We start from the raw sequence: 22,471 nt of genomic DNA, 5'->3' as shown, positions 1-22,471 counted from the left end.
GTTAAATATTGTAATATCCATATTAGTATGCATAGAGTACCATGGAAAATAAGTAACAATTATAAATAACATTTAAAAACATCCAAGCAGAGTAAACATAGTAACTATAAGCTCAGCCCTCAGCCCTCCTATCATTCAGTAGCCTTATTACCCGGGGGTAAAAACTATCCCTGAAACGTGATGTGCGCGTTGGGATGCTCTGCAAACGTCTCCCTGATGGAAGATGGGAGAAGAGATTGTGTGCAGGATGACTAGAATCCTGCATAAGTGCCTTCTTAGTGCTGCCTTTCCAGTAAATGTTTTGACCTGGTTGATTAATTGTGATGCCCACAGGAAGCTGGCCACGGCGAGGCTAATGAGGAGGCAGATGAGGTGGCAAAGAAAGCAGCGCAGGAGGAAAGAGTTCAAAAGAATGTGCAGTATGGGTCACCAGATTACACTGAAATAATAAATAGGTCAGTAAAAGAAATGTGGCAAAATTCATGGGATTGTGAAAGGAAGGGGAGAACTTATTATTCAGTACAAAGAATGGTAGAGAAAGAAAGATGTGATTATAGATGTAAGAGAAGAGATGCAGTAGTTTTATCCAGATTGAGGCTTGGGCATTGTGGGCTGAAGAGTGGGCTGGCTCTGACTGGTAAACATCCTGATGGACAGTGTGAATGTGGAGACAAGGAAACAGTGAAGCATGTATTAGTGCAGTGCAGGAAGTAGCCTACTCTCGTCAGAGGAAGAAATTGTTCCGAGAACGGGGTGCAACTGGAGAAACTGTTTTTACGTTACGCACTTTATTGAACTTGGACAGTTGGAGCAAATTGAAGAAATTGATGGAATACTTGCGACATATTGGAGTATATAATAAGATATAGCTAATTACTTCTAAGTTGTGAATAGCGAGTAGAGACTAGTGGAGGGCAGCAATACGCCATAGATGCGTCTAGCCTGCCGGAAACATGAAGCAGAAGAAGAAGAATAAGGAGAAGAAGAAGAAGAAAGGAAGAAGAAAGGAAGAAGTTGGCCACGGCTTCGGGCCACGGCAGGTAGGGGAACACGGAAGTGAGGAGCAGGTGATTAATGTGGGCGGTGTTCAGGCTCAGGTGATTGGGAGCCGGATCGCTGGATTCTTCCAGGATCATACCAGCGTTAATATGATCACTGGTCTACCGGGACGTTTTAGTCTACTACAGAAGAGACAAGACAACAGAAATAGGGACGCGAAAAAGTAAATGGTAAGTTACGGTAACCGGAACACAATGTGTGCGAAACTACATCCATGACTTCAGCACGTTATCCCCCCCCCCCGGTCTGTGATTTGGTCCGATAGCGCAACACGTAAAGTCTTTATCTTTATCTCAGTCATCGAGCGAATGATTAAAGTTCCCAACTGTTCCTCAGACTCCGCTCTGCTCCACTTATCCGTTAGCTCGTGTCTTGGGGGCGGTTTGTCCAAATTAGCATGTTGTTAAAAATGGTGGTTTCGCCCTGGAGCCATTTCTCACCCAGGAAAAGTTCAGCGTCCAATACTCAAAGTTTCTGCATTCTGATGAATTGTTATGCATTAATTTGGACTTTTGGCACGATTTATGGTGGAAATGTAGGCATATTCATTGATGTAAAGGAAAAAAGTAAAATCAGGCGCCTGTTGGTGAGAAAAATATAAAAATAGCCCATATGGAATTTAACGCAGGAAGGCTCTTTTGCATTAGCCTATGCATTGCTTTATTCTCCAGTAGATCCCCTTTTCTTATTTAATGTTATCTCTGCTGAGTCAACACGCATGTAGGCATGACCACTCTCCCATCTGTTCATCCTCTTTTGTGTCTTGTTTGAGGGGAGGGAGAAAAAATCGATACAGCATCGGATATTTTATGTGGCAATACTGTATCGATGCAGTATCAATCTATTATTATATGTGTGTTGGCTAGTTTGTCTGCTTGATAATCCCATTTTGCAGCAATAAAATTGAAGTGAGATGAACAAACAGAAAAATGTATCTTTTTAGATAAAACAGATGACAGTTTCCTTTTGGGGACATCATTTGAAATTGGGAAAAATTTTGAAGTTGTAAAAAAGGTAATAAGTTGAGATATATCGCAGAATATTGCTACATGTTTAAAATTGTAATAGTATCGTATTGTGACATAATTACTGTGATGATATTGTATCGTGAGGCCTCTGGTGATTCTCACCCCTATCTTGTTTGGGAAGTAACCTCAAACTATTCATGTTAATGATGCATTAATTCATTTTGATTCATTTATAAATCCCCGAACCTTTATTGGTCATGTGTTTCTACAAGATTTCTGCTAATGTTTAAAAAATTCTGCACATTTAAAAGTATAACCTTTCCCATCAGTGTTCTCTCCCATTTTGGAAAAGTCGTAATATTTTGAGCAAAAAAAATCCTCATTTAATGACAATAAATAAAAGATATTTCAAGAAGAAAAACCACTAGCCCTGTAGTCTGATGTGCATTATGTTATTGCTATGCTGATATGGATTATCACCTTCAGACCATCTGAAAAACTGAAAACGCTTCTGATCGGGCATAAATCTCACCATTGTGTGGCTTATTGTCTACGCAGATATTCATTCAATCATTCATTCAACCTTTATTTATACTTGAGGGGTCATTGAGGGGTGGCCCTCATTTACAATGAAATAGAGTCAAGAACAAATAACACAAAAGAAGCGGCACCATCATAAGAAAAGTAGAAAGGGGGGCAGACACATAGCTACCAGTCAGAGGAAAGAAGCCACATGCTGTCATCATTCTGTAGAGTAGGAGGACTGAGGCGGAGCCAACTATAACTTTATGACAAAAACAGGATGTAGTAGCCAAGTTCCGTGTTCACAGCTGGCGACAGTTAAATTTGTGCTGTCACATTCACTTGCAGGTTGTTTTATTGCTGTCATTGATCAAATGTGTGTCGCATGGAAAAGTGCTGCGAGTATGAAAAGTGAAAGTAAAAAAAGTGAAAAGGAAAGCCAGTAACAGGACAGAGCTAATACTTCATTAAAGTAAGCAATATGGCAACTTCTTATATATTTGCTTCCGACTAAAGAAATATGCATATTGTTGACATTGGAACTGTGATTCAGCATGCAATTGAAGTATAATATATAAAGCTAAAATGTGTTAAAGGAACACGCCGACTTATTGGGAATTTAGCTTATTCACCGTAATCCCCAGAGTAAGATAAGTCGATACATACCCTTCTCATCTCCGTGCGTGCTGTAACGCTGTCTGACGGCTCCAGCATTAGCTTAGCCTAGCCCAGATCCTGCAGGTGAATGGTTCCAGTAATCCTACTGCTCCAAATTGTGACAAAATTGACAAAATAACGCCAACATGTTCCTATTTACATGTTGTGATTTGTAGAACAGAGCGTGTAAAAAAAACAATGAGACAGACATCTTCTATCCGTAAACAAACCAGGAATTATATTCTCAAACAGGCGCTTGCTGCGGAGCGCATATCAGTCCACCCAAGCACTATATTCTTCCGCCTGTGAATATAGTTCCGGTTTGTTTACGGTTAGAAGATGGCTGTGTCTCATGTTACGTTGTTTTTTGTACACGCTGTGACTCTACAAATCACAACATGTAAATAGGAACATGTTGGCGTTATTCTGTCACTTATTCGGAGCAGTAGGATTACTGGAACCATTCACCTGCATGTTCTGCTGGCCTGATGCCGCTGGAGCCGTCAGACAGCTTTACAGCACGCACAGAGATGAGAAGGGTATGTATCGACTTGTCTAACTCTGGGGGTTACGGTGAATAAGCTAAATTCCCAATAAGTCGGCGTGTTCCTTTAAGAATGGGTTGATATAATGTTGTGTATCTCTGCCAGGAGTAATATACACATGGGGGCAGACCCATACACATGGTAGTCATATCTGTGGTTGTGTATGGATGTAGCATCTCTAACCAATGCAAGTTTTATAGTCTATATTAAGTATATAGTCTACAGCTTAGATTACCATGAAACCCTGTTAAATCGTCAGTACAAACATTGTGTTAGAAAACATCTGGGGCCAGATGCATAAACGATGTGTATACTTACAAAAACCATGCACGTGCCTTTTCCCCACAAACTGGTAGCCTATTTATAAAGGAAATTGTGCGTTGCGAATGTGCGCACCTCACGCAGACTTCAGACCAGGCCTACACAGTTTTAGATGAGATGGCTGTGGGTGGTCTGATAAGGAGATTGAACATTAGAGACGGGTAACACTGTTTTTAGGATGTTTGTAAATGTCACTGATTGTGTTATTTTTGTTGCAGGCTACACAGCAATCTGTAAAATGTCAATCAAAGGCGCATTTTTAAAGAAACTGACTGATGAATTTCATTCCGGTTTATTTACAGTTGAGTTTTCATCTCCCTGATAATAATCATTTGATTTCATCCTTAATTGTGAAGCACTTTGTAAACCGTTTCAACATGAGCGCTATATGATGATGATTGATCATTATTCTGAGGGGACCAACCACTTTCTCTGGGTGTATTGCAAAATGTACCCATCTTTTTAGTATAGCCAGAGAAAAATATCAAACCAATTGTTAAAGGAACACAGTGACTTATTGGGACTTTAGCTTATTCACCGTATCCCCCAGAGTTAGACAAGTCCATACATACCCTTCTCATCTCCGTGCGTGTTGTAACTCTGTCTGACGTGCCCACCGCTAGCCTAGTTTAGCACAGATCCTGGAGGTAACCGGCTCCATCTAGCCTCGTGCTCCCAATAAGTGACAAAATAACGCCAACATTTTTCTATGTACATGCTGTGATTTGTATTGTCACAGCGTGTACAAATAACAAGGTCACATGAGACACAGCCATCTTCTAACCGTATACAAACTGGGAACTATATTCTCAGAAGGTGAAGCACTGCTATTTCTGCTACTTGGGCGGAATGATTTGCTCGCAGCACCTGAGAATCCCCGTGATGAGGAGCAGAGAGTAACAACGGCGCTTTTCAGGTGTTGCGCTAATCACTCCGCCCAAGTAGCAGTGCTTCAGACTCCATATTAGCACACTGATTGCACAGTTTGTAAATGATTAGGGTACATTTTATTCTCCATAAGGGTAGGTAATTAAAAAGTTAACTGGAGTAAAGTTATTGTTTCAATGTTACAAAGCTAAAGACAGCATTGATCATGTAAAAGGCAAGGCAGCTTTATTTGTAGAGCACATTTCAGCAACAGGGCAATTCAAAGTGCTTTACATAAATATAATTAAAAACATAAAATACAAGACTAAAAGTTACAGTGCAGTATAAGGAATTAAACATTAAAGGGCAGGTAAAAACAGTTCAAAATATAAAAGCAGATAAAATATGAGATTTTAGGCTGCTAGTATGGGACAATGTATAAGCCGTTGCTCTATACACGTAATCCACCCGCAATCCTTGCCGTTCCCACCGGTCTTACTTTTTAATTATCTTTATATGCTTATATAGATTGTCATACAGTTTCAACAATGCAACTTCAGTATAAGAAATGAACAATTATTTAAAGAAAGGCAACATAAAAAAGAAAGGTATTCAGCCTTGATTTGAAAGAACAGTTGCCTGCAGTTTTCTGGGAGTTTGTTCCAGATATGTGGAGCATAAAAACTGAACGCTTTTTTCCCCCTGTTTAGTTCTGACTCTGGGGACATATTGCAGACCTGTCCCAGATGACCTGAGAGTTCTGGGTGGTTCATAGTTTACAAGCAGATCCAAAATATATTTTGGCCCTAAACCGTTTAGTGATTTATAAACCAGCAGAAGAAACAATTCTTTGAGGCACTGGAAGCCAGTGTAAAGACCTCAGAACTGGAGTGATGTGATCCACTTTTTTGGTCTTAGTGAGGACTCGAGCAGCAGTATTCTGAATCAGCTGCAGCTGTCGGATTGATATATTTTTTTTTTTTTAGGGAGACCTGTAAAGACACCGTTACAGTAGTCAAGTCTACTGAAGATAAAAGCATGGATAAAGGTTTTTCCAAATCCTGCTGAGACATAAGTCCTTTAACCCTTGATATATTCTTAAGGTGATAATAGGCTGACTTTGTAATTGTCTTAATGTGGCTGTTGAAATTCAGAGGCCTGTTACGAAGCAAGATCAACATGGCCTGGATTTCTTTCAGTAATCCGGCTTCACTAACCCTAACAACTGCGGTCCCGGATAACCGGTGTCACGAAGGTGGTTATCAATTAGTTCAATCAACCCAGGTTTGTCCAATCTAGAGACGCGCGCGTTCACATAAAAGAGGCGGGGTTTGCGCACCACGACCAATTGCAAACATCTACCAGAGCCGCATGTTTTATATAAAAAGGGCAAATTATAATTCTACATAAATATGAAGAACACAGACACTGTTTTACAGGGAAAATGCAATACAGTCACTGCTTCCTAAAACAGGACAGCTGGCAAAAAAAAAATGTCCGACGCTGTAGATGTTTAAATCACAACTCCAATATCCCTTCCCCATCAGTCAGGACCAGGATCTGACCATATTTACACTTGGGCTTTCCATAAACTGTCGTTGCTTTAGCCTATTATTTCAGTTGCAACCCTGGCAGTGGGAAGCGATCGTGAGAGCAAATAGAACATATAAAAACATAACTCAAACCGATGTGTGCATTGGCGACACACGGCTCAAGAAGCCGATATGTAATTCCCTCCCATTAAAATATATAGGCTATATTTCATAAAAATACCCATGTTAACGGGGTTGTTGGTCTCTAAATGTTAACTTTTATGAGCGCACCCCTCTCTCCCCCTCTCTCTCTCTCTCTCTGCACCGAGCTCCGCCTGATCTTCTAAGAACGGTGACGCCGTTATCAATCGACCTATTGATTGGTCAGTAGGCGGTGCTTTTACACCGGTTGATCTCTGATCTCCAACTTAGGTGTTCAGCATGAGTTACCACGGCGATTGAACCCGATAACAACTGATCCACCTTCGTAGTGCAGAAAATCCTGGGTTGAGCCTTAAGTTAGCTCGTTAACGCCAAATCCTGCTTCGTAGTACAGGCCTCAGGTCTGATTCAATGACTACACCAAGATTTCTGGCTTTGTCTGTTGTTTTTAACATTGTCGTTTGAAGCTGAGCGCTGACTTTCAATCTTCCTCTTTTGCTCCAAAAGCAACCACCTCAGTTTTTTCTTCACTTAATTAATTAATTAAAGAATAATTTGTTCAATGCTCTGAGTCAGTTTTTGTATTGGACTATAGTTCCCTGGCGATAAGGTTATGTAAATTTGTGTGTCGTCCACATAACTATGGTAACTTATTTTGTTGTTTTCCATTATCTGAGCCAGTGGAAGCATGTAGATGTTAAACAGAAGAGGCCCCAGAATGGAGCCTTGGGGAACTCTGCAGGTCATATTTGTATGCTCAGATGCATAATTACTTATAGATACAAAGTAATCCCTATTCTTTAAGTAGGATTCAAACCAGTTTAGTACTGAGCCAGAAAGTGGTTTTTGGTGTCATCCCTCCACGCCCTACTTTTTCCTTGCAGGTGTTGCATATTGCAAACTTGTTGTCTTCTGCACACACGCTGAAGAATTTCCTAACAGTTGACATGTTGCAGGTTAATTCACGAGGTTCCCTACATGTGCGAGAATAGCGCGGACACGCGCTTCACACCGCGAGCGGGTACACACGACACATGACGGAAAAGTTGAGAGAAAGGAAAAAGACACTGTGCTGTTGTGTCCGTGTGTGCGTGTGTCCTTGAAAACTGTGACTTGTATAACTTATGTTGTCAGGTAATTGTAGCATTGACCGGCATGAAATCGGCATATGTCAGACTGACCTGCCGGTTGCCGGTCATGGCCGAGCACGTGAAAACCGGCCAATTCCGGTCACCAGCCAGTCTATCGGTGCATCTCTAATACCCTGTACTTGATATGGAGGCACTGACTGTCTGAATTTGGTCTTTGAAGTAGGAGGAATTCATTGCAGGCCTTGGTAGATACAATTTTGTTTAACCTATCGACAGTAGCAAACAAAGTACGTGAATTATTATTGTTTCTGATGATAATGTCAGAGACGAAGGGCCGCCTTGCAATCCTCAGTTCCAAATTATAAATGCGAAGTCTCTCTTTTATAGGTGGTATAAAGGACCTGGAGATTCATTTTTTGCCACCTGCGTTCAGAGACCCCTACTAGAGACAGCTTTGACCTTAGTGGGAGCAATGATAATGAGTGATAATCCCGTTTTCTGATTACCATTGTTTGGACACTTTTGTGCACAGAGATAGTACCGTTAAAGAAAACACAGGAATAATCAGAGAGAGCAACATCAGTCACCACAACCTTGGAAATGTTTAGACCCCTGGAGATAATCAAGTCCAGAGTGTGCCGCTTATTGTGTGTGCACAGTCAAAGTTAATACAGATTATAGATAGCAGTTCAGTAAAGTCATCTATATATATATATATATATATATATATATATATATATATATATATATATATATATATATATATATATATATATATATATATATATATATATATATATATAGCTCGAGGGGAGGACCTTATCTGAAGAGCCACATATTCAAAAGAAGCAACATTTCCATAAGATATTTGCGTACATTGGAATGAGTCATTAAACAAAATGGCGACTCCACCTCCTTTCTTATTCACTCTATTCTCACTCACGAAACGTTAAGGGGAGCTGACTTGATGAGAACAGCAGCACTTATTATGGTCTAACCAGGTTTCGGTTAAAAACATAAAATCAAGATTGTGCTTAATAATAAAATCATTGATTAAAAATGATTTTCCTGCCGAAGACCAGACGTGTAGTAAGGCTAGTGTTAGTGTGTTGAAATAATTGTCTCATTTTTTGGGACAGGCTGAGTCTGACGAGGAATGGATGCTAAATTTTGCAGTTAAGTGCTTCTTCTTACTTAGCGGATTCACCATTATTTTCAGGGCGCTGTGACCTGCCCGTTAGTCGTCCTCCCATTTCCCAGGAAAATGATTTACTCTTAGGCTTTGCACCAAAAGAGTTCCAGGGAGGACTACCACTTGTTGACATACTACCCGTTTCACAGCCCTCCTGTTTCTTTGTAGTCTTGTTGGTGCTAATTAGCCATGTGTTAGCATGCTTTTGTTCATTGTTTTGGGTTCATGGTAAAGTGGTGTCATTCCCACATGGTCCGTTCACTTCCACATTTACTTCTAACCGGTGAATTTTGGTTTCCAGAACTGCAATCTTCTGTAGGAGTTTGTAGTAGTCATCCACAGAGAAGGGAGGCATCTTGCTGCTAATTAGCTTTAGCTAAGTACCACGTTTCCAATCACTGTAGGACAGGCTTGAGCTATTGGTAGGCCACGCTCACGCAGAACAATGTTGAAATATGGCAATAGCCTACTATGTCTACAAAAAATTTATAGTCCAGTGATTTTATAAGTATCCAAGAGCCGCTGCTCATAGTTTCTCACAGAGGAAAAGCAAGATTATCAGCAGAAATATGCAAGCAGAGGCAGGAGCAAGCAGCAAAGCGTCTGCACTGTAAGAAGCAGACAACCTACTGACCCAGATCAAAAACTTCTATTACTTTTGATCTGTGACTGTTTCTCACGGTATGTGTTCCCATTGCTCCGAGATATGGTTGGTGTCAGTATCCAATCTAAGATATCCTATTGGAACTAGCTGCATGATACTGATAAGCATTACATTGATATTTAAGGGACACCATTTTCTTCTAGCTTTTTTAACTGCATTTTTAAAGCATTAAATAGTTTTTGTTTTTTGTCTCATATGGTGGTTTGTTGAATTATGTGTTGCTGTTTTATCAGAATTATATTTGCTGAGAAAAGTTGTATCATGTCATAACATGAGTCTCTTTTCTGTGTAGGTTTAATGGAGAAGGGGAGGAGATGCTTAGAACGCACTTTTATCTACATCCTGGTAGCAGTGATAATCTTCTTCATCTTTCTCAACTGTAACCGGGAGTTGAACTTGAACAGGGCTAATCCAAGACCCCCATCAGCACCAGAGCCACAATGGGAGGATCCTGGGCCGTATCATGTGGCCTATCCACGAGACTACAAGTTTATCATGGATGACACGCGGACGTGCAAGAACACCACTCCTTTCCTGGTCCTGATGGTTCCGGTTGCACCCGGTGACGTGGCAGCACGGGACACCATCCGGAAGACGTGGGGAAATGAGAAACTGGTTCTGAGTCAGCTGATCGAGACTCTCTTCATACTGGGCCGACCGGGGGGAGCTGATGCTGAGCAGCAGCAGGAGAAGCTCAAACAGGAGAACCTGCAGCACCATGATCTGATCCAGAGTAACTTCCGGGACAGCTACCGCAATCTGACCATCAAGACAATGGTGATGCTGGAGTGGCTGGCTGTGCACTGTGCCGAGGCTTCCTACGTCATAAAGATTGACTCCGATATGTTACTGCATGTCCCAAATTTGGTTAAGCTGTTGCTGGATCACAGAACGGCCAAACAAAACTACATGACAGGTTTGGTGTGGTGGAACAGCCCGGTTTTGAGAAACCCCTTCAACAAGTTCTACATGCCAACAAAAGTGATTGCTGAGCCACAGTACCCTCCATATCCTCTGGGCATGGCCTACGTCATGTCCCTGGACCTGCCTGCCAAGATCCTGGTAGCCGCTCCTCATATTAAACCGATCTTCATAGAAGATGCCTACCTGGGTATGTGCCTAAAATACTTGGGCCTCTCCCCCACCGACCCTCCTGAAAATAATATGTTTATTGTGAAACCTGCACATCCTCTGAGCAGCTGCAGCCTTTCAAAAGTGATCGCCATGACAACGACAAGCATCTCACAGATGACGTGTTACTGGGAGAGGAGCAGACTGCCAGAAGCTAAATGTTAAACTTTTGTCTTGTTTACCAACACTGAATCGGACAAATATTGTACAGAAATTAAAATTGTGCATATTTATTTTGTTTGCAGACATGGAAGCTCCTTGGTTGGACAGAAATTGTTTGTTTTTTGTTCAACAGACAAAACCGATTTTGACCAAATGCCTTCTTGTTATCAAATGTGCTTCTCAGCCAGCCGGGCTTTCAGAATTTTCTGAGCTGTATCAGCTCTCACACAGTGAAGAACATCTGCTGTATTCTAAACTTAAAATAAACCGTGTTTGGTGGGTTATCTCCTGAAAAACTCCTAACCCTGGGGCTAAAAGTTGCCAGTGTGAAAACCGGGTTAAGGGAATGTAAATATAAATGATATGCTATAGGACTGTTACATTAACTGGTAGAGACCCAAGTTTCTAAGTTATCATTGAGGATATAGTTCAAAGAAAAAAATGTAAATAAGAAGGCAGACTGGATGGAAAACTCTCCGCCCACTTTGCAACTCTATCCAACATACTGGGGTGGGGTTAAGTAAACCGGTTAGGTGGGCTAAATGGGGCAAACGTGAGGAAGGAAGTGTAAGCTGGCTTAGCCAGATACCCCTTTCAGTCTTTTGTGTTTAAGGAGGGAGACCTGCAGCTATCAGAACAGAATGTGTGGTCAGTCATACAGTTGGTTTGCCATGATTGGCCTTAAACCCAGTACATTCAGGTATATCTCTACAGTATATAATATTATCCATATAGTGATGGGGAGATAAAGCATTATGAAGCTTTGGTACTATCTTTAAATTTGTGTTGGAAAAAAAAGATTAAACCAATCTTCCTCGTCCTTTTCGGGTGTAGCATTTTAATGCGTTTAACGTTTTATTCTTACTCTTTTTTGTTTGTTGCATTCAGAATAAATTAAATGGTTCAAATCTAACTTAAACACAATAAGAAAAGGGCACTAATAGGGCACTGTTATGGTAGGCTACTTTATTACTGAGCACTGTGCAACAATCAATCAAATTAAATAAAACTAAAAGAAAAAACAAAAGTAGCCAACAAAAAGATACTAAATGTAGGCAGAGCCACAATAAATGGTGCGCTTGTAGGATATATTATCATCCAGCCTTTAAAGTCTGTGGGCAGGGTTCACAAAACCTAGATTACAGGTGATCATCTCTTCATTGAGCCATTCGTTAGCATTTTCGGCACCGCAACGTTTCACAGTCTAAAATAAGGACACAAAAAGGGGACTGTTAATACTTTTGCTACACAGTGGAGGCTGACACACTGCGCTACAGTCAGAGTTTCTGTTGTGGTGAGATTATGGACACAGCTTTGGTATGGTTACTGTGGAATTTAACTCACCCGTCCCGCTTACAAATAGAGGAGTTGGGGGAGAAATGAGAAGAAATGGTTGACACATTTTGAACCTTCTACACAGAGGAGTCAAACCCGTGTAGCAGTGCTCAGTAATATGGTACTGTACGTGGGGAGCCGACTCTACCAGTTGCACTAAGTCACTGTGGACTTTGTCACGAAAATGTGACTTTGTACAAGTACTAATCCAATAAATAGATTGGAAATGTAGAAGCAGCCACTTGACATGAATTAAAATACAAATACAATGAGGTCGGTAAAAGGAAAAAAAATTGGCCTAATTAAAGGCTAAATGCCCATAATTAAATAAACTTAACTACAATAAATACATACATTACTATGACTAAAACTAGAATAGATAGTGGAGAACAATAACTACACTACTTAACAATAGACAGCATTGACTTGGAATGAACCTAGCTTGCTACTATAAATGTTTCTGGTGGATAGCGTCAGTGTAGTGAAGCTTCATTTACTGTAACGTAGCCTACAATAAATGGTAGGCTACTGTAGATTAGCTAACTCACTACACCTTGTGAAGGTAGCGCCATGTCATGGTGAAACCCTGCAAGTGAATGAATGGGTGTGTTTACAGTGTGTTTACCATGTCTGGGCACAGGATAGGAGGGGGTTGACTGGAGATTGGGAGGCAACCGGATGGCTTCCGGCTTGGATATGATGTGTAGCCTACATCAGCAGATAATAAAAAAAATATATGGTATTCCCCAGTGGATGTGTGGTTATTGCTTTTACTTAAGTCAAATATCTGAGTAGACTACTTCTTTCAGTGTGATGGTTGATTCATTGAGATGGCCAGGAAGTTGTAACAAGCGCAGGCAGGTGTATGTATGCTTGGCTGGCAGGTAGAGGAACAAGGAAGTGTGGGCTGGGTTTCTGTCGCAATAGTGTAGTGTAGTACCTGTGAGCCGGATCACTGGATTCTTCGAGGACCATTACAGCGGTAATATGGTCACTGGTTTCCCGGGACTTTTAGTCTACTACAGAAGAGAAAAGACAACGAAGATCCGAGGTGCTTTGAAATAGGGACGCGGAAAAGTAAAAGGTAGGCTAAAGTATGGGTACTATTACTCCAGTCTAGGGTTGCCCCCCCGTCCCGTATAATACGGGATCGTACCGTAATGACAAACGGGACGTTCCCGTATTATATTGCACGGGGGCCAGCTCATGAATTGTTATAGGCTACCTCTGCCTTTTCTGCAAAAATGTATGGCGTAAATGTCTATTCATGTAAAGGAAAACACGTGGCAATTTAAAATATAAAGGCCTATAATGCAGTCAGGGATCCAGGCATTCTATTGCTTCCAAGTATTTATTCTCCTAGAACAACTTTTCTCATGAACTTTTGATAAGCAAAATTCCATATTCCTCAATATCTTAAAAAAAAAAGATATAGCCTAATTATAAATATATGATATAAATATAGCCTATTTAAAAATGCTGTTTTTTTTTGTGAACAGAATCAAAATAGCCTATATGTCACTTAAAGGTGGCGTCAGCGATTCGGGGGAAAGATCGTTGATATTTGAATAGAGCTGTAACAGTTCCAAATTTTGCTGTACAATTAATAGTCTCAGAAATAATTGCGATTAACAATATAATTGTCTCTTTCTGTCAATATTTAACAAATTAAAGTTTTGAATGAATTCCAGGATACATCTTTTGGTTACATCACCGTTATGTGACCCAGATAATGTAATAACACAAGTACACAGCCTATGATGTAAACCACACCTCTTTATTATCATAACATTTTTTTTCTCACTTTATCCCCCCTTGTAATTTCTGTTGCTATGGACCTATATAGGGTCAACTGCCAAAAACTAACAATTGAAATTATAAAAACACATAGTCGATCATAATCACTTGTATAATTACAATTTGGTATATATAAATGAAATCAACAATTAGGAGTCATACGCCTTAAGACCTTAGCTAATATTAGCAATTAATTGCGGTTAAACAAAGAAACCATGATTATGTAAAAAATAGACAATTACACAATTATGTAATAATTGTTACAGGCCCATTGTTACAGGCCCATATTTCAGTTCAATTCAATTTTATTTATAGTATCAAATCATAACAAGAGTTATCTCAGGACAATTTACAGATAGAGTAGGTCTAGACCACACTCTATAATTTCCACATACCCAACAATTCCAGTAATTCCCCCAAGGGCAAGCATTTAGTGCGACAGTGGCGAGGAAAAACTCCTTAGGAAGAAACCTCGGGTGGTGAAAAAAACTTCCATTTAGGAAGAAACCTGGGACAGACCCAGGCTCTTGGTAGGCGGTGTCTGACGGTGCTGGTTGGGGGTGTGGGGGTGTGATGAACAATGGCAATAATAGTCACAATAAAGATACTGGAACAATGACCAGAAATAGTAGTTGTAGTAGTTCATGGCATAGCAGGGCATTGCAGGGCGTTACAGGACGTAGCATGGCACAGCAGAGCATAGCAGGGCATAGCAGGATGTAGCATGGCACAGCAGAGCATAGCAGGGCATAGCAGGATGTAGCAGGGCACAGCAGAGTATAGCAGGGCATAGCAGGACGTAGCAGGGCACAGCAGAGTATAGCAGGACGTAGCAGGACCTAGCAGGACGTAGCAGGGCGTAGCAGGACGTATCAGGGCACAGCAGAGCACAGCATGGCGTAGCAGGACGTAGCAGGGCGTAGCAGGGCACTGCAGAGCGTAGCAGGGTGTAACAGGGCATTGCAGGGCACGGAGCTGGACCACCGGGACAGCTGCAACCATGATTTAGGTGCCACCCTAGTCCAAGGAAACATGCTGGGCAAAAGAAACACATAAGGACTCCGGGGAATAAGCTCCCCAGAGCTAAGTTAGTAACAAGCATTTCTGGGACAAGGATGCACACAGATGGAAAGAGAGAGAACTTAACACCCAAACAAGTAAACATTTTTATACCATCATGGCAAGGTAATAACCTGCGATGTTGGCCTATTTACATTTCATTATGGTGTAGCCAGCAGTGGAAAAAATATTCAGATCCTTTACTTAAGTAAAAGTACTAATACCACAGTGTAAAAAAAAAACTCTGTTACAAGTAAAAGTCCTGCATTGGAATTTTGTCACTTAAGTAACAGTATGAGAGTATCATCAGGAAAATTTACTAAAAGTATTCAAAGTAAAAGTACTCAATGCAGAACAATCCTCACATTTTAGAAACTGGCCTCTGCATTATGAAAACATAATAAGGCATTAAGAACTGTATTAAATGTGATCATTTCCGCATTGGTACAATCCTAAAAATACTTAAAACATTAACGTAAAACAAACAACAAGTCTATAATAAATAATTGTATTGCCACACCCAAAGGAACACTGTGGGTCAGACCTGTGGTGTGTGTCGATGCATTTGGCTGAAGGCGTGTTGGTGACTGAAGAACCTGTTGTACTTCACCCTAAGATTGCATGACCAATGCTGTCTTTGCACTTTACTTTTGGTCCGTGGCTGTTTCTCATGATTTGTGTTTCCATAACCCCCCAGCTCCAAGTAGCCTAATGGAAATTACAATGCTAGAGAAAAATAACAAGATTTTAGATGATTGTGTGATTTGAACTGTGGCAACAGTTTGGGGGAGGCCCTTTCTAGTTTAAAAAAAAAGAAAAAGAAAAACTACTGCACATATCGTGGCCTACTAAGAAGTAGATTTTCCAGTTTGGTGTGATGGCTGACCTAACTTTATTGTCAGAAACCCCTTTCAGTCCGTTGTGATTAAGGAGGGGTCCTGCAGCTATCTCTATTGTCATCATAACAGAAAATTTGTATACTGGTACAGGAAAAAAAATTGGCTAGTGGAAAATCTGATCGGCTGGTAACTTTAAAAATGTACTAGCCATTTTGGCTGGTGATTACTAAAAAGTGAATTTAAAGCCCTGCTGGTGAGTTATACAATTGCTTTGCCATGATTGGCTTAAACCCAGCACACTCAGGCATATCTCTATATAATATTCTTTGAAGTTGGTTAACATTGAAGTCAGTATGCCCTTCTAATGGTGCAAAAAGCCTATTACAGTTAAAGTATGTACCATAATTGACTGTTATTTAATTTAATCTGTTAGGGATCATTTGACAGTTCAACAAGCCTGCATGTTATTATGAAATCATCATTAAGTCATAATTTATGTTCCAAACTGCTGCATTACATGTAGATGTTATTGTGCAAATGTTACAGCAAAAAATAATAAATGAATTGTCCAAAAAGTCTGTCTCAAATATTTTTGCTGACATATGAATGTACCATATTAGTTTAGTATTTACTGTGGGCTTGTGGTTTAACTTCATGGTTAATTGATGTAACATTTCATTCATATGAATCACAATTTAATGTGATTGAAGAATGATATCCATTCAGTCAGCTTACTACTTTTTTCCTTTATGACTTGGTATCAGGTAGAAATGTTTTTCTAGAGTACATTCCCATATTTGTTAATTATTCTCCTCTCTTATACCACTAATGTGCTAAGCTGTAAAAAAAAAAATTCTCTGGGGCGCCTGAGCTACGAGGCGTTAAATATTCTATCCATCTATCTAGGCCATCTGTAATGACATTCCCAAAATGTGTACTTTCTTTGACTCAAAGAAGGTTTGAGGCAGACAAAACTTAGCTGACACTAACTTTGTCATCAATTTGGCTGACCAAGTCCAGAACAACACACTTGAATATGGTTTTAAATGCTATGGGATTTCAGTGAAAATACTGATACATTGACAAGATTCCCTGTCATTCATTACACTGGTGCTCCAGTAATTAACTTTCAAAGCATGTTGTTATTGGATTGTGTTACTATGGCCTGAGGGAGCTTGGCATTTAGATAATGCCTAATATTACATTTAAAATGTGTATTGCTGTTTTATCAGAATTATATTTGAGTGTGAGTATTTGAGTGCTGATTGAAGTGCTGACATGTCATAATTTTAGTCTCTTTTCTGTGTAGTTTTAATGGCGAACGGGAGGGGACGCTTAAAAGGCATCTTTATCTGCATCCTGATAGCAGTGTCACTCTTTTTCATCTATCTGAACTGTGACCGGACGTTGGCGGCAAAGAGGGTTATGCCAGCACCCCCATCATCGGCACTAGAATCAGCAGCATCAGCATCAGCATCAGCACCAGCACCAGCATCAGCATCAGCAGCATTAGCATCAGCATCAGAATCAGCAGCATCAGCATCAGCATCAGCATCAGCAGCAGCATCAGCATCAGCATCAGCATCAGCATCAGCATCAGCATCAGCAGCAGCAGCAGCATCAGCACCAGAATCAGCAGCATCAGCACCAGAGCCACAATGGGAGGATCCTGGGCCGTATCATGTGGCCTATCCACGAAACTACAAGTTTATCATGGATGACACGCCGGCGTGCAAGAACACCAATCCTTTCCTGGTCCTGATGGTTCCGGTTGCACCCGGTGACGTGGCAGCTCGGGACACCATCCGGAAGACGTGGGGAAATGAGAAACTGGTTCTGGGTCAGCTGATCGAGACTCTCTTCATACTGGGCCGACCGGGGGGAGCTGATGCTGAGCAGCAGCAGGAGAAGCTCAAACAGGAGAACCTGCAGCACCATGATCTGATCCAGAGTAACTTCCGGGACAGCTACCGCAATCTGACCATCAAGACAATGGTGATGCTGGAGTGGCTGACTGTGCACTGTGCCAAAGCTTCCTATGTCATAAAGATTGACTCCGATATGTTACTGCATGTCCCAAATTTGGTTAAGCTGTTGCTGGATCCCAAAACGGCCAAACAAAACTACATGACAGGTTGTGTGTGGTGGAGCAGCCCGGTTTTGAGAAACCCCTTCAACAAGTTCTACATGCCAACAAACGTGATTGCTGAGCCACAGTACCCTCCATATCCTCTGGGCATGGCCTACGTCATGTCCCTGGACCTGCCTGCCAAGATCCTGGGAGTTGCTCCTAAGATTAAACCGATCTTCATAGAAGATGCCTACCTGGGTATGTGCCTAAAACTTCTGGGCATTTCCCCCACCAACCCTCCTGAAAATACTATGTTCATTGTCAACCCTAAGCATCCTCTGAGCAGCTGCAGCCTTTCAAAAGTGATTGCAGTGACAACGACAAGCATCTCACAGATGACGAGTTACTGGGAGAGGAGCAGACTGCCAGAAGCTAAATGTTGAACTTCATGAGGTTTACCAAGACCAAGATTTTAGAAGAATTCTTTACTGAATCTGACAAATATTTTACAGAAATCACAATAGAGCATACTTATTTTGAGTTGCTGTTTGTTGAGTTTGCTGACAACATGCAAGCACCTTGCTCCTTGGTTGGACAGAAAAATTTCTTTTTGGGCCTCATTATAGAAAACTCCCACAGTAAGTCTAAAATCTTGTCTCAGTTTAGGATGACATTTGGGATTTTTGGTATTGCAGAAACATTCTGCATTCAGGATCGAAACCCATAATATCTTAGGATAGGAATTTAGCTATTAGAGGCATATATAGCATATATATAGGCAAAATAACTGCCAAAGTGGCAGCAGTACTGTTGTTAGGTCTATATGGCTGGTCAAGGTCAGCCCACCTTAAGTGAGCCTGATCCAATGATGTTGCTAGCTCGTTAGCTAACCCCCTTTACTCTAATCAGCGGCAGTAATGATCAGCGGACCGACTCTTTTCACAGAATCGGTTCCTTTGAGTTTATACATGTAAATGTATGGAACCATTCGAGTTTCAATAACTTTTGCTAAATGTGGCCTCATTTTCTTCACGACAAAGTCTGTTATAGTACGTGCACGTCACCTTTTAAAACACAGCAGCTGCCCGTCCCTCAACACTTCTTACAATGCAAGCAAGCGGGCAAAGTTTATTTATATAGCACCTTTCACAGACACCAGTGTTGGGACCAAGAGATAGGGAATTAGACATTATCTCTTAAACATAGATCTCAACAATGCGGCCTCAGAGCATCAAGCCTCTGAGACGTGTTTTTCCTGAACAAAGGAATCTGGGCCTACACGGGAATTCCAAACCGTGAACACCCTCTGGAACAAAGGAAAGCACATGGGGCTTCTCAAGCAAAGGGTGAGGTCTCCATTTTACTGTAGCAGCCAAAAAGTCACACTTATATGTCACTCTCAAAATGGCGGAAGGTTTGAATCCCCATTGGCTGCTGGGACCCTGAACGCAGCATGGGGTCCCAGCCTATAAAGCCTTCCGACTCACCTCCCTGCCCCGTCTTACCCCGGTGGCTTCGGCTGCTAAAAGGTTTGCAAGCAATTATTTATCAGTTATTGATCTGATTGTGACTGCCGAGTCCAATCTATTTCTGTGAAAGCACCATTGATCACGGTGCATGGTTGATATTTCGTGTTGAATAATGTAGCTTGTGTGAAACTGGAAATGCTACATTGCTAGCTCCCGCTGTGGAGCTAGGTTACTGTACTGAGCAAGATAATCAAGATCCAAAGTGTCTTTTCTTTCTCTAAAATGTGCTTTCCTTTCCTCTTTTACACACAAACCTAACACACGCACACACCATGGCTTCATCTCTCATCCACGTTACAAGCTTTACAGCATACAGCCCTTGGATGTATCATAAGAGAGAACCAAGGCGATGTAATCACTATGTCTGTAGTAACGTTATGTAGGCATATAAAGTGTTACCATTCTCTTAATACATCCATGCTAGCTACCCCTGATGTTAGCTACTAGCCAATAGCCCCGCCAGTTTGGGAAACGCTAATGACGTACGTTACATAGTTATACGTTACAGGCTTTACAGCATACATACATCCCTCGGGTGTATCATAAGATAATACCATGGACGTATAAATAGAACACATGGTGATACATACAACCATTAGCTATATCCATTATTACAGTTACAAGACCTCGGGAGAACAGTCATGTGAGTGGGCGGGTGCAGTCCCGTGGGTCTGCTCGCGTCCATTATGCGCCTTCATCGTGACTAGTTTAATAACTCTGGATTTGGCTGAATGTTAAAAATGTTAAAAATGTTAAAAAAGTGACGTTTTAAACAAGGACCCTTTAAGTGTTCGGGCTGGTAAGTTGATGTACCCCAAAAAAAATTATTTGCTGAAATATAGAAGTTTCTTTCGCCATGCAAAGTCTATGTGAAAAGTCTTGGCTTGGCCGCAACCAGCTCCACGATCCGCCATCTTGGAGCTCGCGGTCCGCCTCTTGATATTGCGTGGCTTAGCTACCCCGCAGTCTCGTCACCTCGCCTCACACACACACACACACGCACACGCACACACACACACACACACACACACACACACACACACACACACACACACACACACACACACACAGAGACATGTCTGCTACATGTCTGTTTGTTTTGCTTTTGCTTTTGTTGTAGTTTGTAACAAGTATATAGGTTTATTTATTGATTGAAGATAATTAATAATTTGGAAGTTAAATCAATTCTACTATACTTTAAAGAGCAGTTGTTTGTGATTATTTGTTGTAATAATAGCTGGTTAAACAGGTCTGTGCTTGAACCTCACCCTTCTTCTGTTCTTTTCAAAGATACCAGATGAATTAATCAAATTAATTAAGATCTGTATTTTAAAGGGAACGCCACCTATGAGACTGTTTCACAGCTCAGTTATTGGTCTCTGAGTTCAGGGTGGTGCTCCATTTTGATTATTTGTCAATTTGGTAAAGTTATGAATACACATATTCATAACTTTATTAATATTGATAAAACATCTTTGATAATTTGCCAATAATTGAATCTGTACCCATACCAATTCCCAACACCAGTCACAAAGTGCTTCACAATCGAAGACTTAAAATCTAATACATTAATATAGGCCTAAATAAAGCAAAGATAAAACACAGAATAAAATATACAAGGAGACACACGTTTAACACGTATGCTACCCAAATGCCCGTCTGAACAGATGGGTTTTTAGCTGCTTTTTTAAAGAGCCCACAGAGTCTAAGAACCTTAAGTTTAGTGGGATACTATTCCACAGTTTAGGAGCTACCGACTTAAAGGCACAGTCTTCTCAAGTCTTAAAACACGTCCGAGGTACACTTAGAAATGTCTCAAATCTTTGTTCAATTCTCTCTTGGTTATAATGAGTGTTGTATCACCTGCTGCGTTCCATCCAGGCTGCTCACAACACTGCATAGCTACAAGGAATTTAAAACATGTATGTGTATGATATGTTATACTGACTTATTATCTACCATACAGTATCAGCTTTGATTAGTTGTTTGGTGTATAATCACTGTAAACAGGCTATTGTATTATGACAAAAAAACACCAGGAATGCTTTACTTTTAAGTTAATAACTGTATTTTGCCTTGTAACATGAACATACAGTAGGCTACAGTACAGACCAAATATTGAGGTAGGCTACTAACCTATTTTTCACTTACAGAGCACAACCATGTAAGGTGCACTGTAACGTGGTCAGAATGCTACTAGCTAAAGCCGAGCAAGCTAGCTTCACTTACAGAACGTGTGTCACGTCGGTTATATTGTCCTATTTTGAGGCTCCTATGTGATTTTATTTCGTAAAGCCCTGTCATGTTAAATGCTGTTTAAAGGTGCCCTGCCATGCAAAACCGTTTTTACTTGCATTTTCTGAAATATGTTAGGTCCATGTGTTATGTTGTGAATGTGAAAATGAACTGCTACCTCCTTTGTCAGCTCTAGCCACTGAAAAGAAATAAGCAGAGAAATCAGGCCAATTAAAAAAGCTGGTCAGTCTGATATAATATTGCCTGAGCTCATTACTATTCATTAGCTCGCCCAGTTGGGCTGGGTAAAGGATTCTGACAGCCAGGCTCTCATTGGCTAGCTGTTAGCCAATCAGATTCAAACAGCTTAGCTTGTTGAATATTAATGAGAACTGGCAGAAATCAAGCTGAGTCTTCCTGTAGGCTTTCTATACCACGCTAGAATGGCTTGAAACAAGGTAACCAAGGCATTAACAGCATTCTGCTAATATGTTAGCATTCAGCTAGCCTAGAAATCTAGACGCACACTAGCGGCAGCAAATGTAATTTGCAACCAGGGTCATCTAACTCTCCGTTGGTTTGTGAGCTGGAAAAACCAAACTCTAGTCAGGCCAATCACATCGTGTATAGAGTCGGTGGGCGGGCTTAACATAATGACAGCAGAGTTGCGACGGTTCCGTGTGAATTCCCCGCTACTTGAAAACAAAGAAGATGGCTGCTGCTGCTGGCGAAC

The 22,471-nt window shown here is 40.9% G+C and overlaps 2 protein-coding genes across 4 annotated transcripts; both read left to right on the top strand.

Moving 5' to 3' along the window:
- The first annotated feature begins 694 nt into the window (after positions 1-694).
- LOC120564537 (beta-1,3-galactosyltransferase 2-like) lies at positions 695-11,693 on the top strand. 3 transcript variants are annotated; one of them, XM_039809617.1, is made up of 2 exons: positions 695-1,040; positions 9,873-11,693. In XM_039809617.1, the coding sequence occupies exon 2, from the start codon at positions 9,878-9,880 to the stop codon at positions 10,874-10,876; it is 999 nt and encodes a 332-aa protein (XP_039665551.1). In that variant the 5' UTR covers positions 695-1,040; positions 9,873-9,877; the 3' UTR covers positions 10,877-11,693. The 3 variants fall into 3 exon arrangements, with proteins under 3 accessions (XP_039665551.1, XP_039665540.1, XP_039665561.1); XM_039809606.1 differs by having other exon boundaries at positions 699-1,229; positions 9,873-11,176; XM_039809627.1 differs by lacking the exon at positions 695-1,040 and adding an exon at positions 2,929-3,021.
- A 1,111-nt stretch (positions 11,694-12,804) lies between these two features.
- Positions 12,805-20,029, top strand: LOC120564530 (beta-1,3-galactosyltransferase 5-like). Its single transcript, XM_039809592.1, has 2 exons — positions 12,805-13,292; positions 17,213-20,029. The coding sequence occupies exon 2, from the start codon at positions 17,218-17,220 to the stop codon at positions 18,415-18,417; it is 1,200 nt and encodes a 399-aa protein (XP_039665526.1). The 5' UTR covers positions 12,805-13,292; positions 17,213-17,217; the 3' UTR covers positions 18,418-20,029.
- The last annotated feature ends 2,442 nt before the right edge of the window (positions 20,030-22,471 follow it).

This window comes from Perca fluviatilis, chromosome 1 (genome assembly GCF_010015445.1).
Source record: "Perca fluviatilis chromosome 1, GENO_Pfluv_1.0, whole genome shotgun sequence".
NCBI lineage: Eukaryota > Metazoa > Chordata > Actinopteri > Perciformes > Percidae > Perca > Perca fluviatilis.
The sequence above is the reverse complement of the archived record's forward strand: the minus strand, read 5'-3'. Positions and strand labels throughout refer to the sequence as shown.

Excerpts from the sequence above, each read along its gene's own strand:
- LOC120564530 (XM_039809592.1), top strand. The coding sequence starts at position 17,218 with ATGGCGAACGGGAGGGGACGCTTAAAAGGCATCTTTATCTGCATCCTG.
- LOC120564537 (XM_039809617.1), top strand. The coding sequence starts at position 9,878 with ATGGAGAAGGGGAGGAGATGCTTAGAACGCACTTTTATCTACATCCTG.